At 58.7% G+C, this 18587-nt stretch overlaps 1 protein-coding gene across 1 annotated transcript; it reads left to right on the top strand.

The window, feature by feature from the left end:
• Nucleotides 1–3237: 3237 nt before the first annotated feature.
• Nucleotides 3238–18421, top strand: LOC117647325 (photoreceptor-specific nuclear receptor; the record flags this gene model as incomplete). Its single annotated transcript, XM_034389045.1, has 8 exons — nt 3238–3386; nt 8475–8578; nt 12282–12396; nt 13304–13434; nt 16268–16381; nt 16469–16617; nt 16920–17181; nt 17529–18421. Coding segments are annotated over 8 exons (1263 nt in total), but the record flags the coding sequence as incomplete, so codon positions are not given.
• Between the last annotated feature and the right edge of the window lie 166 nt (nt 18422–18587).

The following is an 18587-nucleotide window of genomic DNA, read 5'->3' as shown; positions in this document are numbered from 1 at the left end:
TTACGTCGACCGGCACGTGACCCTTACCATCCCCTGGCAAAGATTTCCAATCGAAAGAACGCGGGTTCGCCACCCCAAGTCGCAGCGCGACTGAAGTGAGGAGCATGCATCGCCGATCCCGCGACGGCCGAAACGGGAATACAATTACAGAATCAAAACCAACAACACCGTCACGGCAGCCGCTCCCCCACCCCATCCCATTCCTCTCCGTCTTCGCCGAGGTCAACATGTTCCCCTCCTGCCGCACCCTCGCCGCCACAAAGCTGGCATTGTGCGCGCAGTAACCTCATATTAATAAGGCCAATAAAATGTCATGGATAGAATACCAATTTGTCGAGAGTGCAGGCTAAAGTGATAGAGGCGTGCGGTGGGCGGGGTGGCGGCGGCCCGGCGCCGCGGCTTAGCGTGTGGGGTGGCTGCCTGCCTGCCTGCTCGAGGGGTGGGTGACAATCAATTTAGGCCGATTGAATTTCCCGCAGGTTAGGAATGAACGCACTTAAGGACGCGCCCCTCGCTGCGCGACGCTGCGCCGCTGACGCCTCGCGCCGCCATTCGCCACTTAAGCCTCAAGGGCGCGAGCGCGCGAGGGGAGCGTCGCGGTTCGGGAAGTTACAAAAAAGAAGATGGAAAAAAAAGGGAGTGGAATAAAATGAGACGCGGAAATAAGGGGGATTGCTCTGCGCCTCTTCGCGCGGTGTCGCGGCCCCGCTTTGGAAGGAAGCACATGTGCGCGCGGGCGGGGAGAGAGAGAGAGAGAGAGAATGAGAGCCCTACCGGAAAGTTGGCAAATTTCTTTGTAAAGTTGCCGCTACAATTCCTGTTCAAAGAAGAAGAAGGAGGAGAAGGGGTGCCTTGCAGTGCAGGTGCTCGGCGTGTGTGTTGGCTGGCTGGCCCCGCCGCCCCGTCCGACATCACGGCACGGCCGAGTGGACGGCTCTATCTTGCACACCGTGAGAGAGGGAGAGAGGGAGAGAGAGAGAGAGAGAGAGAGAGAGAGAGGGCGAAGAGGAGGGAGTGGAGGAGAGAGAGAGAGAGAGAGAGAGAGAGAGGGAGAGAGAGAGAGAGAGAGAGAGAGAGAGAGAGAGAGGGAGAGAGAGAGGGAGAGAGAGAGAGCGCTGACCGCGACGCACTTCATGTTTCTCACCCCATTAGAGGGAAGTGCCTCCTTCCGCACGACGTGCCACCCCCTCGTGTCCGCGTGCCTCTCCCCCGACAGTGTCGCCGCCACGCCGCGCCGCGCCCCCGCCACGGTGTCGGCCGGCTGGTCGCCGAGTACAGGAAGAAGCAATTTGCGAAATTTCATTAGCATATCTATTCCGTCGTCGGCGGGCGCGGAGGGCGGGCCGGGGGCAGGGGGAGGGGTAGGTTCTTTACTTGGCGCCTGATGCTCGCCTCGCGCAGCAGGGAAGGGAAAGGGGGGGGGGAAGGGTTGAGTGGGATTCGACTTGATTGGTGGCAAGCAAAGCCCCACCTCGCCAGCGAAAGGGCGCGCACTGCGTCACTGCCAGGAATTGAGTTAAGTCTCTGTCTGTGCGCGTGTCTGTCTGTATGTCTGTCTGTCTGTCTGTCTGTCAGTCTGTCTGTCTGTCTGTCTGTCTGTCTGTCCGTCCGTCTGTCGAGGAGTGCGTCCGCCCTGAGACGGCACATGCGCCCCGACGGTGAGATAATTAAACTTGAGATTTAGCGGCGTCTAATTATCACCGACTTCGTGATCGCCTCAAAGGGTGCTGCCGCTGCCGTCTCAGAGACGCTCCGGCACTCCGAGACGCTCCCGGGCTTTCGCCTCGCAGCCTTGCGCGGCGCGCAGGAAAATGTCGAATTATCCACGCTCTCACCTGCGGAGTGACTCCGAAGACTTCGTCGCTCTGTCTCTCTCGCACCGCAACGGAGTGGCGACCCACGAGTGCGAAAGACTCAGGCTGCCGCCGGCACGCGCGATGCGAGTCTTGGGGACTCCAGCCCCCAAGTCTCCGGCACGGCCATCCTCCGCGCCGCCTTCGTCGTCGTCGTCTTGAACACTCTCGGCAGTGCCGCCACCCAAATGTCATTAAACACCGCTGCTGCCCGCTGAGCTGCCTAAGCCTGCAGCAAGGGCCGGCCGGGCGGCCGGGCGGCCAGGAGGGGTGGGGGGTGATTACACGCCAGATGCGCTGCTGGGGGTGGAGCAGGCAAACCGGGCCCGACCGGGCCGGGCAGCGGATAATTAATTTTCGATTGGGCTGCGATTTGACACTTGGTTGTGTTGGTAGTACCGGCGGTAATGGCAGCGGCCCGACTTGTTGAGGGCGCCACCTGTGCGCACCTGTGCATGATTACACGCACGCATTGATTCCGCCGCTGTCTCTCTCACACCCACATGCAACGCGCCACTGGTGGGAGAGAGACAGAGCGAGTGTTTGGCATCCCGTTGCATGCACTGAAAATCCAAACGCTATGAGTATAGCGTCAACTGGTGCGATGCAAAAGCATTGCACATGAAGTGCAATGCCTCCCCATTCCCTGCATTTGCATAGGGCATTTTCGGGACCATGACGTAAGGTGCAATATGGCTATCGCATAGCACGTATGGTGCGATATCTCAGCTGCATTGCACCATACGTGCTATACTCATAGCGTTTGGAATCTCTGTGTGCAGTCAGTCAGAGGGGGTTCAGCTTGCGTGTCAAAATGGGAATCGAACCTGAAACCCGTGCCCTCACTGAGAATGAAAGAGTCATGATCATGACTAAAATTTTGGGCGAGGGGGTTGGGGTCATACAATACTATGGAGCTATGTAGGTCTGATACACCCTTCCTCACCGAATTTTGGGCGAGAAAGCCTTCCTCGCCCGAAATAGGGTATCAGCCTTCCTCGCCCAAAATTGGGTATTGATCATGACTTTTTCATTCTCAGTGCTTGGCGTGGGAGACTGACTCCAGGCTTTTGTTCCAGACGCGTCGTCCTGCTCGCCGCGGCCGCTGTCGCTGTGCCTGAACGCGTCGTGCCCGCAGGGGGGCCCCCAGGGGGGCACGCAGGGCGCGCTGCCGGCGTCGCTGCAGCCGCTGCCGCCGACGTCGCTGGGCGGCCAGCTGGCGCCGGGCAGCCTGGTGAGCACGCACGCCCCCAGCCACCTGGCCGGCCTGAGCGTGCCGTCGTCCGCCTTCCACTTCGGGCCGCTGACGCCGCCGCCCAGCGCGCCCCTGTCGCTGGCCGTGCCCGTGTCGTCCGCCAGCGCGGCCACCACGGCGCACGGCGGCGCGCTGGGCGCCACCAAGGGCCGCGGCAACCTCGGCCTCCAGTGCGTCGTCTGCGGCGACGTCAGCTCCGGCAAGCACTACGGCATCCTCGCCTGCAACGGCTGCAGCGGCTTCTTCAAGCGCAGCGTGCGCAGGAAACTCATCTACAGGTCAGTCCGCCCGCCCGCCTGTCCGTCTGTCTGTCTGTCTGTCTGTCTGTCTGTCTGTCTGTCTGTTCGCGGGCAGAAAGGGGTCGCTCTTGGTGAGAATTAGCGCGGCCCTGATGGGCCTGAATCTGCAGAGGATCATTCCTGGTCTAGCCTATCATGGTTATACTGCAGTAATGCAGTGCATTCGTACCAAAGTTGAGGTTCAGGCCTTGTTCTGTGCACCGACTTTCAGTGCAGAGCAATCAAATCAGGCAGAACTTCCCACTCTTACACCTGCTCTCACTCCCACACACACACATACACGCACAAGAGCGACACAAGACGAGCAGCAGCAAGCGTGCTTGCCGGAGAATCGAATTCCACCGCCGTCGCCTTTCACCAACAACATGTTGAGAGCACACGCGCACGCGCGTGCGCACACATACACAGTGTCACACACACGCACGCACACACACACACACACACACACACACACACACACACACACTCACACGCGCACGCACGACTGCTGCGAATCCAATTATTGGCGGAGTGACAATGGGTCACAAGGCCCGCCTCGACGGCAGCGACACGCACAGCCACCCCGACAAGCAGCGGCAGCCGCGGCAGCGCTGTGCTGAAAACCTTGTTCAATCAAATTTGTTTAAATCCGCGCGCGCCACTTTCTATTTTTTGTGCCTTTTTATACTCTCTCTCTCTCTCTCTCTCTCTCTCTCTCTCTCTCTCTCTCTCTCTCTCTCTCTCCCTCTCTCTCTCTCCGAGATTAAGGCAGGCGCCGTTGAAAGCGAGCCCCGGCGGGGCGGCCATCAAATCCGCAAGCCATTGCCGCAAAGGTTCGGGGTAAGCTGTCGCGTCCTGACGGCATGCCATTACACGTTTCGCGCGGCGATGGTCGCGGCGAGGGATGGGAGGGGGAAGGGGCGAGCGGGGAGGGAAGAGGGGAAGGTGGGGAGGGGGAAGGGCCGCAGCTGCGGGCCGGGTTGCTAGTGGCGCAGTTTAATGGGGTTGGAGCCCAAGTGGCGCGGGGTCGGGGTGGGGGAGCTTTAAAGTATCGTTATGTCTATACGGAGGGTGGCGGCCGGTGCCGGCCAGGGCGACGGACGGAGGGAGGGAGGGAGCGAATAGAGAATTGATTCATGTCAAGGATCAGATGCGTTCAGGCTAAACGGATTATGGTTAGATGGGCCGGTGGCGCTGTGCCGCCGGACCAGCGGCGCGGCGCTGCGTGGTTCTTGTGGCATGTGGCGCCGCCGAGGGGTGACCCACTGTAAAATTTTGTGTGACAATGATTGTGTGAATGTGCAAGAATGTGCAAGATTTCTGGCGTTTTTGCCACACATGTTGCCTACTTACAGGCGTTTTAGCCACCTGAATGTGGAATGTAGTCAAATTTTGTCCAACGAATGTGGGAAGCTGTTCCCCCCTCGGGCCCCTGTTTCCCCCACTCCGCCACATGGAGGCAGGAACAAGTCCAGGAATCGGGGGGCAAGATGATCCCTTGACTGGTTGCGAAACCAAGAAGAATCCTTTTGTTTATGCTGCGAGTTGTTTGTGGTGCAACGATCAATGACACCCTTTATCCAGAAAGGTTAGGTCTTAACCAGCTTTTTAAAACATTTCAGTGGTCTCATGGCGCTAGTACGTCACCGTCGACTGCAACTGTTATTTGTGGTGGTTATGTTGACATCAGGGTCTTTGAGTCGGTGCACCATTGCGAAGAAAATCCACCAAATTTTAGTCCATTTGATGTAAAATTGACATTGGTTTTGGGGTTTTTGCCAAGTAGGGGCGTGGGCGAGAAGTGTAGTTAGGGAGAAGAAAAACACCCAAAAGGGGTGACCAAAATCAGCCCAATTTGGCGTGAACTGTCATGCCGCTTTTTGGATGACATTTTTAAAAGCGTCGATCACGAGAGAGGGAGGATCAATTGGCTGGCGGGTGTCAGCCCAATTTCTGGCTCACCTCTCGTCACGCCTTTTCATTTTCCGAAACGTTTTACTTGGGGTTTTGGGCCTCGGACCCAGAGAGTGCCCTCAACCCCAAACCCCTCTCCCCTCCGGAGATAAAGAAGGGAGGAGGGGATCAATTTGGGGACGGGATTCAACCCGGAGGGATAAAATGATTTTTGGGGGGCTTACCACCAGCGTGCCCCCCCCCCCTCCAACAAGGGGGGGGTTTTGGGGAAGGGGGGGCCGGAGGAATTCCAAACTTGGCAGGGGCTCAATGCGGCCGGGGTGGGGGACGCCGTGGTCTAGGGGTTGGCGTGCCGGAACTAGAAGCCGACAAGTCGGGTTCGAATCCACCTGACGTGGGATTTGAGCTTCCCCCGGGTGGATGCAGGGTTTCGCACGATTAATAAACCTATCTAAGTTACGTACGGATGCGAAAGGTTTAGCTTGGAATTCGGATGACTTCATCTGTAAGATTTCTTTGTCCGTACCTTAGATATGATTTTTTTTAAAACAAGGAAACCGTTGCAACACTGTAAACATCGTCCGTTCTACAAGCTACTATCCGTGATGACGCATGGAAAAAATACTTAGTCAGTCCAACCAAATTTTAGTTAGCACAACCGATGCTTCGGGTGGTTTTGGCCCAACTAAGATGTTCCGTACAAGTAACGAAAATTTCGTCAGAAGCACTGAAAATCTATCGGCGTGACTTCGTGCCGCTGTAGGGGCGTGAATGAAGTGTCACGCCATTAAACGGCATGACAGAAAAGTCACGCCAAAAATCGGTGTGACTCAAAAATTCACGCCAATTTTTGGCGTGAATTTCTTGTCATGCCGCTTTTTGGCATGACATTTCTCTTAAAAGGCGTCGTCATTCACGCCAGATGAGGGCGTGACTCACATGTCACGCCGTTTTTCGGCGTGAATTTTGTGTCACGCCAATTAGTGGCGTGACTCTTTGTCACGCCATAATTTGGCTATGTGTCCGACCATTACGTTTTCAGTGAGAGCAGAAAAGTTTGTTGCTTAATTCTTGATTCGGTCGTGCCAACCAAGGAATTCACTGCTGCAACGGACTTTCCGCTCTTCTAACAAATTTTTCGCTCTTCAAACGCAATTTTTGTTACTGGAACAAAAAATCTTAGTTGGGTCAAAACCAACCGAAGCATCGGTTGCACCAACTAATTTTTTTTTCCGTGCGGTTTCGCAAAATGGTGCTTTTGAGTGCGTCTGCGCGCTGTTGTTGCTGTGCTGCGCGCTGGCTGCCTTTGCCGCGTGTCAGGAGCCAGGCCAAGCCGGGCGGGTGGGTGGCGGGCCTTGGCGGGGAGAATGGCCCCGGGCCGCGGGAGGCGGGGCCTAGCGGAGCCAAGCCAAGACCCGCCACCCCGAGGCCGAGGCGCCGCGCCGGGGAGGGGCGGGGCGCGAACCGGGCGAACCTCAATCTTGAGATTGCTTTTGCGCAACTTGAGGCGCGACCCCCTCCCTCTCCCTCCCTTCCCGCGGCACCACGGCGCTGTAGCACTACAGCGCCAGCGCCACCAGCCACCCTTCGCTCGCTGTCCTCTTTAGCACCTGGCGGGGTGGGGCGAGGCGCAGGCTAGCCTGGAGATCAAAATGGCTGCAAGTGCTTGCTGGAGACACTACTGTGCACGGTAAAAACGGTTCTTGGTTTTCGCAGGAACTTACTGGAAATCGCCTATGCCTTCACCATTGGCTTCCTGGGAAAAGCAGGTTCCGTTTTTACCGTGTGGAGCAAAAGAAATCGCAAGGGTCATAGCCACCCTGAACGGGGTTGAAGAAGCACTTCTTGCCAACCTTTCAGTCGGTCCGAAGCGGGCCCCTTTCTCCTCCAACCTGCAAGGCGTGCCACAGTGGGCCAGGAGACCGGTGGAGGCGGCCAAAACTCTAGACGCGTTTTGAGCTCTAGAGTCGCCAAATGGGACTAGAATCGAACGTGTGACCCCACCAATGGATTGCTCTCCGCACGAGGAATCCATTGGTGGGGTCACACGTTCGGTTCGAGTCCCATTTAGCGACTGTGGAGCTCAAAACGCGTCTAGAGTTTCGGCCGCCTCCACCGGTCTTCTGGCCCACTGTGCGTGCCCCACTTGGGTCAGGCAACAAACGGTATGTGCGGTTCTGGTCGCCGCTTTGACCTGCTCGCCTGCGCACGCACGACCGCGTTTTTGTCCGAGGCGCCCTCACACTCACAGGCCTTTGACCGCCTTTGACCACGCGGAGGAGTGCGTCCGCCTCCACCGCGTCCATCGCGTCGGCCGGCAAGGCGCCCTCAGCCCCGCGGTGGTGCTGCGGGGCGCGGCGGGGCGCGGCGGGGCGCGGCGGGGCGCGGCGGGGCGCGGCGGGGCGCGGCGGGGCGCGGGGCCGTAATCGTCCTTTTGTGGTCGCTGGCGTACAAGTCGCGTACTTTCTTTCTCCACCCCGCTTGTTGTCTTTCCGGCGACGCCTCGCTGACTCGCGGGCTGCTCGGGAGGCGCGCCGCCGCCTCGCCGCGCCCGAACCGTCGCCGGCTCGCCCCGCCGCCTGCGCCGCCTGCGCCGCCTCGCTGCTTCAAAGGTTGTTCTGCATGAGCGGCCCGCGTCGCTGTCCACACCTCCAGCCTCCAGCAGCCTCCAGCAGGGCGGCGCAGAGGCCGCCGACGCCGGGCGAATTTCAACACGGCGCGGTGGCGGCGCGGCGGCCTGCAGCACGAGGGGACCGGAGGGGACCGCGGGGTGGGGCGAGGCGTGGCGTTATTAAAAGAGTGGGGTCACGCCACACCGAGTGCCTTCGGTCAGGTTAGGCGGGGTCAGGTTGGGTCGAGCCTGAGGTAGCGGGGCACAGTGGGCCAGAAGACCGGTGGAGGCGGTCAAAACTCTAGACGCGTTTTGAGGTCCACAGTCGCTAAACAGGACTAGAATTGAACGTGTGACCCAAGACGCGTCTAGAGTTTTGACCGCCTCCACCGGTCTTCTGGCCCACTGTGCGGGGGCACACTCTGCAGAGTGCGGATTCAGGATCCTCACGGGAAGGGAGAAAAATATCGTGCTCTTTGCCTACACTTATGTGCACACTTACATGTGCCTCTTGCCTAGGCGGTCCCGAAACGAAAACAAATTGTTGTTGTTGTTGTTTGCAGATGCCAGGCCGGCACGGGCCGGTGCATCGTGGACAAGGCGCACCGGAACCAGTGCCAGGCGTGCCGGCTCAAGAAGTGCCTGCAGATGGGCATGAACAAGGACGGTGAGTTTTTAACCCGCTTCCCTAATAACTCGATTACGATGACCCTCCTCCCTCTCCCCTCCCCTCCCCTGGCGTCGTGGCCATCGATTGTCACAACTTTGCGGCGGCTTCTCGTCCCTAACGACGCCAATCACCGGGAGAATCCCCCCCCCTCCTCTCTTTTCCTGTCCTTTGCCGCCCGCCTGATACGTTTCCCCGAAGTTAGTTTGCCGTAAGCCTCCCCGTCCGACACTCTGTTGAGAGAGAGAGAGGAGAGAGAGAGAGAGAGAGAGAGAGAGAGAGAGAGAGAGAGAGAGAGAGAGAGAGAGAGAGAGAGAGAGAGAGAGAGAGAGAGAGAGAGAGAGAGAGAGCAGGAGGTTCACGAGTTCCGCGCGCGCTTTGTTCGTCAAAAAAGCAACTGGCGGATTGACTGTTGGACTGGCTGAATGACGGACCAGCGGACCGTCGGACTCACGGGGTGCTCCGCACAGTGTGCCAGAAGACCGGTGGAGGCGGCCAAAACTCGAGACGCGTTTTGAGCTCCAGAGTCGCTGAATGGGACTCGAATCGAACGTGTGACCCCACCAATGACTTCCTCCTTCGGAGAGCAATCCATTGGTGGGGTCACACGCTCGGTTCGAGTCCCATTTAGCGACTCTGGAGCTCAAAACGCGTCCGGCACTTTGGCCGCCTCCGCCGCCACACTCGTTACCGCGGTTACCGCGGTCACCGTGGCGCCGCTCGGTTCCAGCAATTAGGCGATGCGCTAACATCTGCATAAGGCGCGTGCCGGGGCGCGTGGCGCCGCGCGGCGAGGAGCGGCGGCCGCCACTTTACAAAGAGAGCGTCGCGACGATGATGCGCGATGCGCAGAGCGCACCAAAGCGCGGCTAATGGCTCTCTCTCTCTCTCTCTCTCCTCTCGCTCTCTCCCTGAGTCTTCGCGCCTGGCGCGCAGGCAGCGTGGGCGCTCGCACGCTCGGCGGGACTGCCTACCGCGCGGGCTGAACGCGCGGCGCGGAGACACGGACAGAGACAGGACGAAAGGAGGAAGAGAAAGAGAGAGAGAGACAGGCAAAAGAGACAAAGAAAGAGAAAGAAACACCTCGGCTAGCCACAATTAGACGGGGCGGAGCAGCAGTACGCCGCGCACAGAGACGACGACGGCGCGGCGAGGGCGGGGCGGGGCGGGGCGGGGCGGGGCGGGGCGGGGCGGGGCGGGCGAGGGCGTGCCAAAAAACGTGTCAAACGAATTATGCAAATAATCCCCGCGAGGCTGCTACACCGGGGGGTCGGCTACAGTCGCCTCCTCCTTCTCACGGGGGCGGGACGTCCCCCACCCCGCCCCGCCCCGCCCGCCCCGCCCACCCCGCCCCGCCCCGCCCCGCCCCCCCCCACGCCGCGCGCCCCGCCCGCAAAGTTTGCAGCGTTATTCAACCAAACCTCATTATTCCACGAAACAGTGCCCGCTCGCCCTCTGCTCGGCGCGTGGCGTGGCGGGGCGTGGCGGGGCGTGGCGGCCGCGGGAACAACAGCGAAAGAAACAAGGGTGGCGCGCCAGGGATGGAGGTGGGGTGGGGTGGGGGGGACAGTGTTTAGTCGTATGACGTAACGCACGTAACAGGGCGCGAGCTTGCGCGAGCGAGGCAAAGGCACACAGACGATGACGGACGATGAGGCTTCCCTCTCCGTGACCGCCCCAGTGCCCCGCAGTGCCCCGCAGTGCCCGACCTGACAGGCGCACGCCGCCGTCTGTCTCTCTCGCACTCAAGGCCGCCCCGTGAAGGCGCGAGAGAGACAGAGCGACGAGAGCGCCTCCCGGAATGAGTCTGTGCCTAACACGCGCTCCACACAACTTGACAGCAGCGCCGGGCTCGGCCGGGCTCCGCACACGCGGCGCTTCTCGCGTGGAGTTCGGAGTTTCGACGAGGCGGGCCTCCACCGCCGCAAGCTCATTCCGAATTCCGGTTCGTCGCTCTGTCTCTGTCGCACTCACGGGGCGTCCCGCAGGGGTGCGAGAGAGACGAAGAGGCGGTGCACAGTGGGCCAGAAGACCGGTGGAGGCGGCCAAAACTCCAGACGCGTTTTGAGCTCCAGAGTCGCTATAAAGAGGACTCGAACCGAACGTGTGACCCCACCAATGGATTGCTCTCCGAACGAGGAATTCGTTGGTAGGGTCACACATTCGGTTCGAGCCCCATTTAGCGACTCTGGAGCTCAAAACGCGCGTAGAGTTTTGGCCGCCTCCACCGGTCTTCTGGCCCACTGTGTGCCCCCTGTTTTGGCCGCAGCGGGCACGGCCGCGCTGCCGCGCACGGCGCGGGCATGGCGGGGGTCCTCGGGTGGAGCGTGACGTCAAGCTGGCGGGAGTGAGGGAGTGAGAGAGTTGGGTGCCGGAGGGCTGGTGGGCCGGCGGGCCGGCGGCTGCAGGAGGGTGCACGTCGTCGCGCTGCTGGTCGCGCTGCTGGTCGCGCTGCTCGCCCTGCCCGCCCTGGACCCGCGGGCGGGATGCCGGCGCGGCACCGCGGGGGGCCTCAGCCCGCCTTTGGGAAGGGAAGGCACGCCTCGCTGGTTCGCACATAACTTTGTCCGTGCCGTGGGCCGTGGCTGCAGCTCGTGTCTCTCTCGCACCCTCGCGGCGCCCCCCAGGGGTGCGAGAGAGACAGAGCGACGAGCCGTTGTGCTGGCGGTGCTGGCTGGGCCGTGCGCCAGTGACTGAGTGCGTGGTGCCCTCGGGGCGGGGTGGGGCCCGGGGCCCAGGGCGGGGTGGGAAAACATCCAACTCAGCTTCCAAACGTCCCAAACGTCTGTCTCGCGCCGTCCGCGACGCTTCATGAGAGCGACAAGCGACGAAGACTCTGCCTGGCAGAGCGACGGAGTCCTCTGCTGGGCGCCGCCGCCGCCGTTCAGAGTCTGAAAGTCTGAACGGTAAACGCGTCCGTTTGTTTTTGGCAGTCGGACGCAGCGCGCGCCGCGGCCGAACAAAACCCGAACGATTACCGCATGCCTCCCCCCCACCCCCACCCCCGGCCGGACCACACGCGGACCCGCAAGCAACGCGCAGCGGAGCAGCGCCTGTTATGACAGCGGGACAAACAGCCTTACCTCACCTGTCAGTGGCAGTGGCAGCCAGCGGCCGCCAGCCGACATCCCGACATCCCTCGCGGACCGCCGCACTGCGCCGCACACGGCCCACCTCACCTGCGCAAACAATAGTTGTGACTCCCGCCGCGTCTGGAGCGCTGCGCTCGGCGCGCTCGGCGCGGCGCCTCCGCATGCGTTTGAAGGGCGGCCACTGATTGCTTCCCGCCGGCCGACCTAACCTAGACAGTCAGAGTGACCAACCTGACTACACTGAAAAACCAAACGTGGTCTGGACAGCACCACTGGTGTGGTCAAATGGGTGCCATTATAGCAACACTAGACCAACTTAACCTAGCAATTAAGAGTGACTGACCTGACCGTCCCCATCCGGCGTGACGGCTTGACCAACCTAACCTCACTGCGAGAAAAAAGTACAGAAAAAGTACGGAACATATCTGGTCAATAATTTGCTGTACTATTTTTCCGTACCCGATTACATGAGTTCTTATGGAACAGGTACGGACGTTCCGTACTTTTTTCCGTACTTCCGTACTATATTTGTCTGTACATTTTCCGTACAAAAGTACGGAATTTTTTTACAGGGCTCACTTTGTTGTGACGAGACTCGTGTTGTGTTGCAGCCGTGCAGAATGAGCGCCAGCCACGCAACACCGCCACCATCCGGCCGGAGGCGCTGGTGGAGATGGACCAGGAGCGCGCCCTCAGGGAGGCGGCCGTGGCCGTCGGCGTCTTCGGGTGAGTCGAGGCTGAAGGCGGGGATCACGGCCGCGCGGACGCGGCGCGCGTTTTGAATCTGAAAAGAAAGTGGATTAGCGGCGGAGGCTGCCGAGAATAATCAATTAATGGAAATGAGGTGTCGCGGTGGCAAAGCTAGCGGGTGAAGTGCGATCGCAGGACTTTTTGATGCGTGGATTTTGAAGGCCGGATCGAAGGGATATCTGGCCCGCCCTGCCTCCGCGTGGTCCACTTCGCGGTTCACTGGGCAGTGAGGTCGCGGCTCGGGCGGGCAAAGGGCTAAAGGGCCACAGAGCCAAAGGGCCAGCCAGGTGAGCAGGTGGCCGGCAGGTGGCAGGCCAAACCGTGAAAGGTCACGTTTCGGCCCTTCACGCGCCGCGATCAAAGACTGGCACAGCAATGGCAGTCACGGCCGGGGAAAAAAATGGGGAAAAGGGGAAAACAAAAGAAAGACTCGATATTTTCCAAGCTAAAATAATGTTTATACTCTTTGGATTTTTCTTTGTGCTTTTGACTCGTGATGACTCGAAAGTCCCCAGTTTAGTTTAGTGTTTCGCTCTCTTCGGCGGACTTTGGTCGCCTCTGGCGGCTACTGGGTAGTCGTTTGTCACTCCGCACCAGCTGGGACCCAGCCTGGGACGCTACAGCACAAGAAGTCATGCGGACGTCAATGCTCGGGGGGACTGGTGCCGGCGGGCTGCTCTGCGCTCTGCTCCGGGTCGCTGGGCCAGGCTAAAGCGTTTGTAATGGGACTTGCTGGGCCGCGCTAATCCGCTGCATCTGTTGCTGGCTGGCTGGCTGGCGGTATTTCCATAAAGGCCGCCAGAGGGGTGGTGGCGCCGCGACGTACTACGACGCGACGCGCGCCTCGTGCCGCGGGTCGTCGCGGTCGTCATGTAAGAAGAAGTGTTCCTTGTGTCGGCAGGCCGCCCGTGGGGCTCGCGATGGGCTTCTCGCCCGTCAGGTACACGCAGGGCGTCCAGGGCATGACGCTGCCGCCGCAGAGCCCCGGCAACTCCAAGGACGACGTGGACGACGGTGAGTACAGCGTCGTCAACCTCAAACCTCGACCACTTTTTTTCGCGACCGAAGGCAAAATTTGGTCCATTTGGGTTAGAACGACGTGAAGTAACGTCATTTTGACCCGATATTGACCACTCCTTGTTCCACTTGGACATATAATTAGGTTAAAGTGTTAAATTTGATGCCCTAGTTATATAACTCACACAAAGACACATAAACAAAGCTGGACTTAAAACTGAGAACCTTTAGGTTTATAACAAGGAACCTGCAGATGCGACGCCTTTTTTCTCCTATCTCATACACCGGAGAAGTGGCCGAGGTATGCTGCTGTCCTGCAGTAGTGTTTTGTTTCTGAATTTATCTGCAGCTTTCCTTTCGCGGGGCGAGCCTCTCTGACGCAGACGAATGTTCTCTGTGTGTGTCTATGTGGGTGTGGGGCCCCACCCATGAATGTTAAGCAGGCATCGGATCAGCTGGACACCCCGGTATACACTGGTGTCCATCCCCGAGCAGTGCAAGTGCTTCGGGAGGGAAGGGGAGGCTACAGTGAAAGAAAAAGGAACGAGGAATGGAAGCGAAACAAAATTCGAAGCTAGGTCAAAATCCATGAACCAATCATGTGTGTGCACCGTCCACGATTTTTTCCGTGCCACTTAATTTTGATAGTGTGGTACAGTCTGCCGGAGAAGTCGATGGAAGGCCAGTACTTTTGGTCCTGGCTGTCCTCTCTACTTTTTGCTCCGAGTGCTTCGGAGATATGACTCAGCGTTCGCCGTGAGTGGTGAGATTAGAGAGTCATCTTGACGTTGGTCGGCCTGCCGCGACTCGTCGTTATGGAGCAGAAATTTAATGCAACGCTAATCATCGGCATCACGCTTCAAAGTACGTCCATAACCGACGGAAGAAAGGAATTTAGTACACCTTGGCTTTAAAGTTACTTCACTTATTTCAACCAATTCACTTAAACTTATTTCAACTTCTGTCCGAAAAAATCAATATGTTTGCCCATTTTTCTTTGCAGAAACACTATCTCAACGGCTTAACATTTTTCATGGGGATAAAAAAGAAATACATACGTTGTAAAAGGCTGGAAAATATCAATGTCGTTGTTTCGTTTTGCAAAAATTAAATTAAAAATCAATTATCATTAAAGAATCTAAAGTGCCTGCTTCTTTGATGGTGTGAAGCCCTCTCAGGGTAAGGTCATATGGAAGATAGGTCTGCGCAACCGAGATGCATGCTGGGAGACCGGGCAAGCCGGCAGGCAGGCTGGCAGGCAGGTAGGCGGTCCTCCGCTGCGGCCGGCGACGGATTCGGGAGGGATTAGCTGCCCGGTCTCCCAGCATGCATCTCGGTTGCGCAGACCTATCTTCCATATGACCTTACTTCAGGGCGGTCAAGTTCGCCATGACTCGCTCGCACCGCCACGCACTCGGATTGAAAGCTTCGCTGAAGGCCTGAAGAAGGCGGCCTGAAGGCGCGCCGTCGAGAGGAAGAACGACTTGGCACTGTTTTATGTAATCATTGCGCCGTACTGTAGCCAAGGCCCGGCGGGTCGGCATGCAAAAGCCGAGAGGAAGTGCCGTCGGGATTACAAGGGACTGCCTTCCTGCTCTTTCGTCGCTCCGTCTCCGTCGCACCCCTTGCGGAGAGCCCCGTGAGCGCGAGAGAGACGGAGGAGCGCAGGTTCCGGGACTTTGGTCCGGGATTACGGCTTGTAATTCATGACTACGGGGATGAATAGGCAGAGCGACTTGAGGCGTTATTTTCACCAATGTTTTTGCCAGAGAGAGAGTGAGAGAGAGAGTGAGAGAGAGAGCGCTCTGCTTGGCCATTGGCTGCGGGCGGGCTCAGAGGCGGCGCGCGTCGGGACCAAGTCGCTCAGAAGGAATCGCTGCCTCAGCTCAGGGCGTCCGGGGAGGAAGGCGGGGAGGGGAGGGGGGAGTTGTCTCTTTGTGGCCCAGCCCGGCCCAGCCTGCGTCGAGCAAAGCGAGCAAAGCCCTTGTCCCAGCCCGGCCTTCGATTGAATTGTTGGTCTCCAGAGGGCAGCGGCGGCAGGGGGAAGGGAGCGGAGCGGAGCGCGCGGCCCCGATTCCGAAGACTCTGCCAGCGATTCGGAATTTTGCTTTCTGGGGGGCCGACCCTCCGACCCTCCGACCCTAGTCGACCCGACGAGACTCGACTGGCTGCTGAGCCCCTTGCAATCCGGGGCCGTCCGGGGCGGGCAGGCTTTTCCGGGGCGTGACAGGGTGGGGGGGGGAAGCAATCGGCGAGGGAGAAACGGCGGGGATGGAGGCGCCCAAGGAAAGGGCGGCACGGAGCGGAGGGTCTCGGAAAGGAGCGGCGCGAAAGCGGCGTTTGGTTGCCCCGGCACCTGGAGGCTGGAGGTGGTCGAGGTTGTGGCGGTGAAAAAACACTCACACCAAAACAAGGCACTCGCAGACAGCACACAAGTCTGCACTCGAGAGTACTTTGAATCCAAGAGCTTCCGCGGTTTTGAGACCTGGGCGGGAAGCGCCTGCCACGCGCAGGGTAGGCAACCCCGCGGCAGTGTGCTCGGCAGGACGGCCCGACCGCCATTACCATTACCATCAAGGGCCAGAGTCTGGCCGCCAGACCACGCATGATCGTGTGCCATTTCGGCGGCGGCCGTCGAGACCTTGGTTTTCCTGTATCGTCTCGAAGCCAAGCTACTGCACTAAGCCTTTAAGACCCGAGTTATCGCAAAACTAACCTCAAAACTGGCACTTTTCACCGACAGGTCTGAGGAAGGAATACGTAGTTTAATAGGCAGCAGGACGAAAAGCAAAGTAAACACCACATGACTGATGCGCCCCTTTATTTCCAGAGGACAGCATCGACGTCACCAACGAGGACACGCTGCCCGCCGACGCCCACCAGCACTCCGAGTCGGCGTCCGCGTCGCCCGGCACCGGCCAGGGCTCCCTGGAGAGCGAGCGGGGTGAGCGGGGCGGCGCGCCGTCCAACGGGCTGTCGCTGGGCCTCATGAGCCCGGGCAGCGGCGGCAGCATGTCGCTGGCCGGCATGGCGCAGGCCAGCGGCGGCCACCCCATGGGGCTGCCCCTGTACGGCCCCATGCACGAGACCGTCTACGAGACGGCGGCCCGGCTGCTGTTCATGGCGGTCAAGTGGGCCAAGAACCTGCCCTCCTTCGCCAGCCTGCCGTTCCGAGACCAGGTAGGCGTCACCGCCACTTTGGTTCCTCACCGGAGAGAGTCCCCCGCTTCACAGTGGGCCGACCATTGGAGGCGGCCAAAACTCTAAACGCGCTTTGAGCTCCAGAGTCGCTAAATAGGCCTCGAACCGAACGTGTGACCCCACCAATGGATTGCTCTCCGAACGAGGAATCCATTGGTGGGGTCACACGCTCGCTTCGAGACCTGTTTAGCGACTCTGGAGCTCAAAACGCGTCTGGAGTTTTGGCCGCCTCCACTGGTCTTCTGGCCCACTGTGCGCTTGACGGCCGCGTTCCGTTCCAGGTGATCCTCCTGGAGGAGTCCTGGTCCGAGCTGTTCCTCCTCAACGCCGTGCAGTGGTGCCTGCCGCTGGAGCACGCGCCGCTCTTCTCGCCGCAGGAGCACTCGTCGCTCAACGGCAAGGGCTCCGGCCTCGGCGCCAGCCCGCCCGCCGGCACCGCCGCCGACGTCCGCACCCTGCACGACACGCTGCTGCGGTTCAAGGCGCACGCCGTGGACCCCGCCGAGTTCGCCTGCATGAAGGCCATCGTGCTCTTCCGATCCGGTGAGTATTGTGGCTTGAAGCCACACTGAAAAACCAACCGTGGTCTAGACCACACCAACTGGTGTGGTCAAATGGGTGCCATTTTGACCGCATCAGTTGGTGTGGTCTACCACGTTTGGTGCGTTTGGTGTGGTCATTGCATAGAAAGACCAAGACCACGCCAAACGTGGTCTAGACCACACGAAACGTGGCCAAACATGGTCTAGACCACACCAACTGATGCGGTCAAAACGGCACCCATTTGACCACACCAGTGGTGTAATCTCGACCACGTTTGGTTTTTCAGTGCACGCGTTGCACTCCTCTGCTTTCCGCGAATCGGACTTTGAACTGAGTTGGTCCCGCAGAGACGCGCGGCCTGAAGGACCCGGGGCAGGTGGAAAACCTGCAGGACCAGGCGCAGGTGATGCTGGGCCAGCACACGCGCTCGCACCACCCGGGGCAGGCGGCGCGCTTCGGTCGCCTGCTACTCATGCTGCCCCTGCTGCGCACCATCGGGGCCCTCAGGATCGAGGCCATCTTCTTCCAGAGGACCATCGGCAGCACGCCCATGGAGAAGGTCCTGTGCGACATGTACAAGAACTGACGCCACCTATTTGTTTGATTGTTTATTTATTTATTTATTTATTACATAGTTATTGTTCACGAGCTAGAGTTTACTCAATGTTTCAAGTAGTGTGGGAAGGTTTCTTTGTTTGTGCCTTTGCCGGCAAGTTGGCCCGATCGGTGGGCCGGGGAGGGGGGATGCAGAGTCGCCAACGGCTGCGAATGAAAACGAAATAAAACGTATGTCTGGAGTGAACGATTCAGTCTTAGCAACTATATTAGGATATTTTCGTCACTTTCTTTTTGTGTCATTCGTTGCACTTTCGAAATTAGATAAATTGTTTGAACTGTGACAGGAATTGAAGACATTACTTTTTGTTTTTGCCGAAGTTGTTTTTCTTTTGTGTATTGTGGAGTGAAAGAATGAAGAGAAATTCGGAAGTCCATGCCATTGAATGCACTTCTCGGTTCGTCTTGTTCTATGCTGTGTCTTTGGTTCCTATCACTGCGTACGTGCCTAGGTACCGTCTTCGTCTGTCTTTGCATATTGCTGTAAAATGCAGGGCCTAATTAAATGCTTAGATTGTAAGTCTTATCCGTTCGACTAACGATGAAACGTGGAACTTTACCTGTATTTAACGATTGATTTTACCAAAGCTGTGTCGCTTTAAGAAGGTCGGAGTGTTGTACAATGCTGTTGTGTATAGTTTCTTTATTACATATGCATTATTTCTTATTGTTACTTTTGATCCTTTCTTACTCATCCTCACCCAAAGCGCGGCCAATGGAACCGGAGAGATGGTTGCACAGTCGACAGGGTCGACCCAGGGAGCGAGACTGATCTACATTTTCAACACTAC

The sequence above is a fragment of the Thrips palmi genome, unplaced genomic scaffold (genome assembly GCF_012932325.1).
Source record: "Thrips palmi isolate BJ-2018 unplaced genomic scaffold, TpBJ-2018v1 HiC_scaffold_2, whole genome shotgun sequence".
NCBI classification, from domain to species: domain Eukaryota; kingdom Metazoa; phylum Arthropoda; class Insecta; order Thysanoptera; family Thripidae; genus Thrips; species Thrips palmi.
The sequence above is the reverse complement of the archived record's forward strand: the minus strand, read 5'-3'. Positions and strand labels throughout refer to the sequence as shown.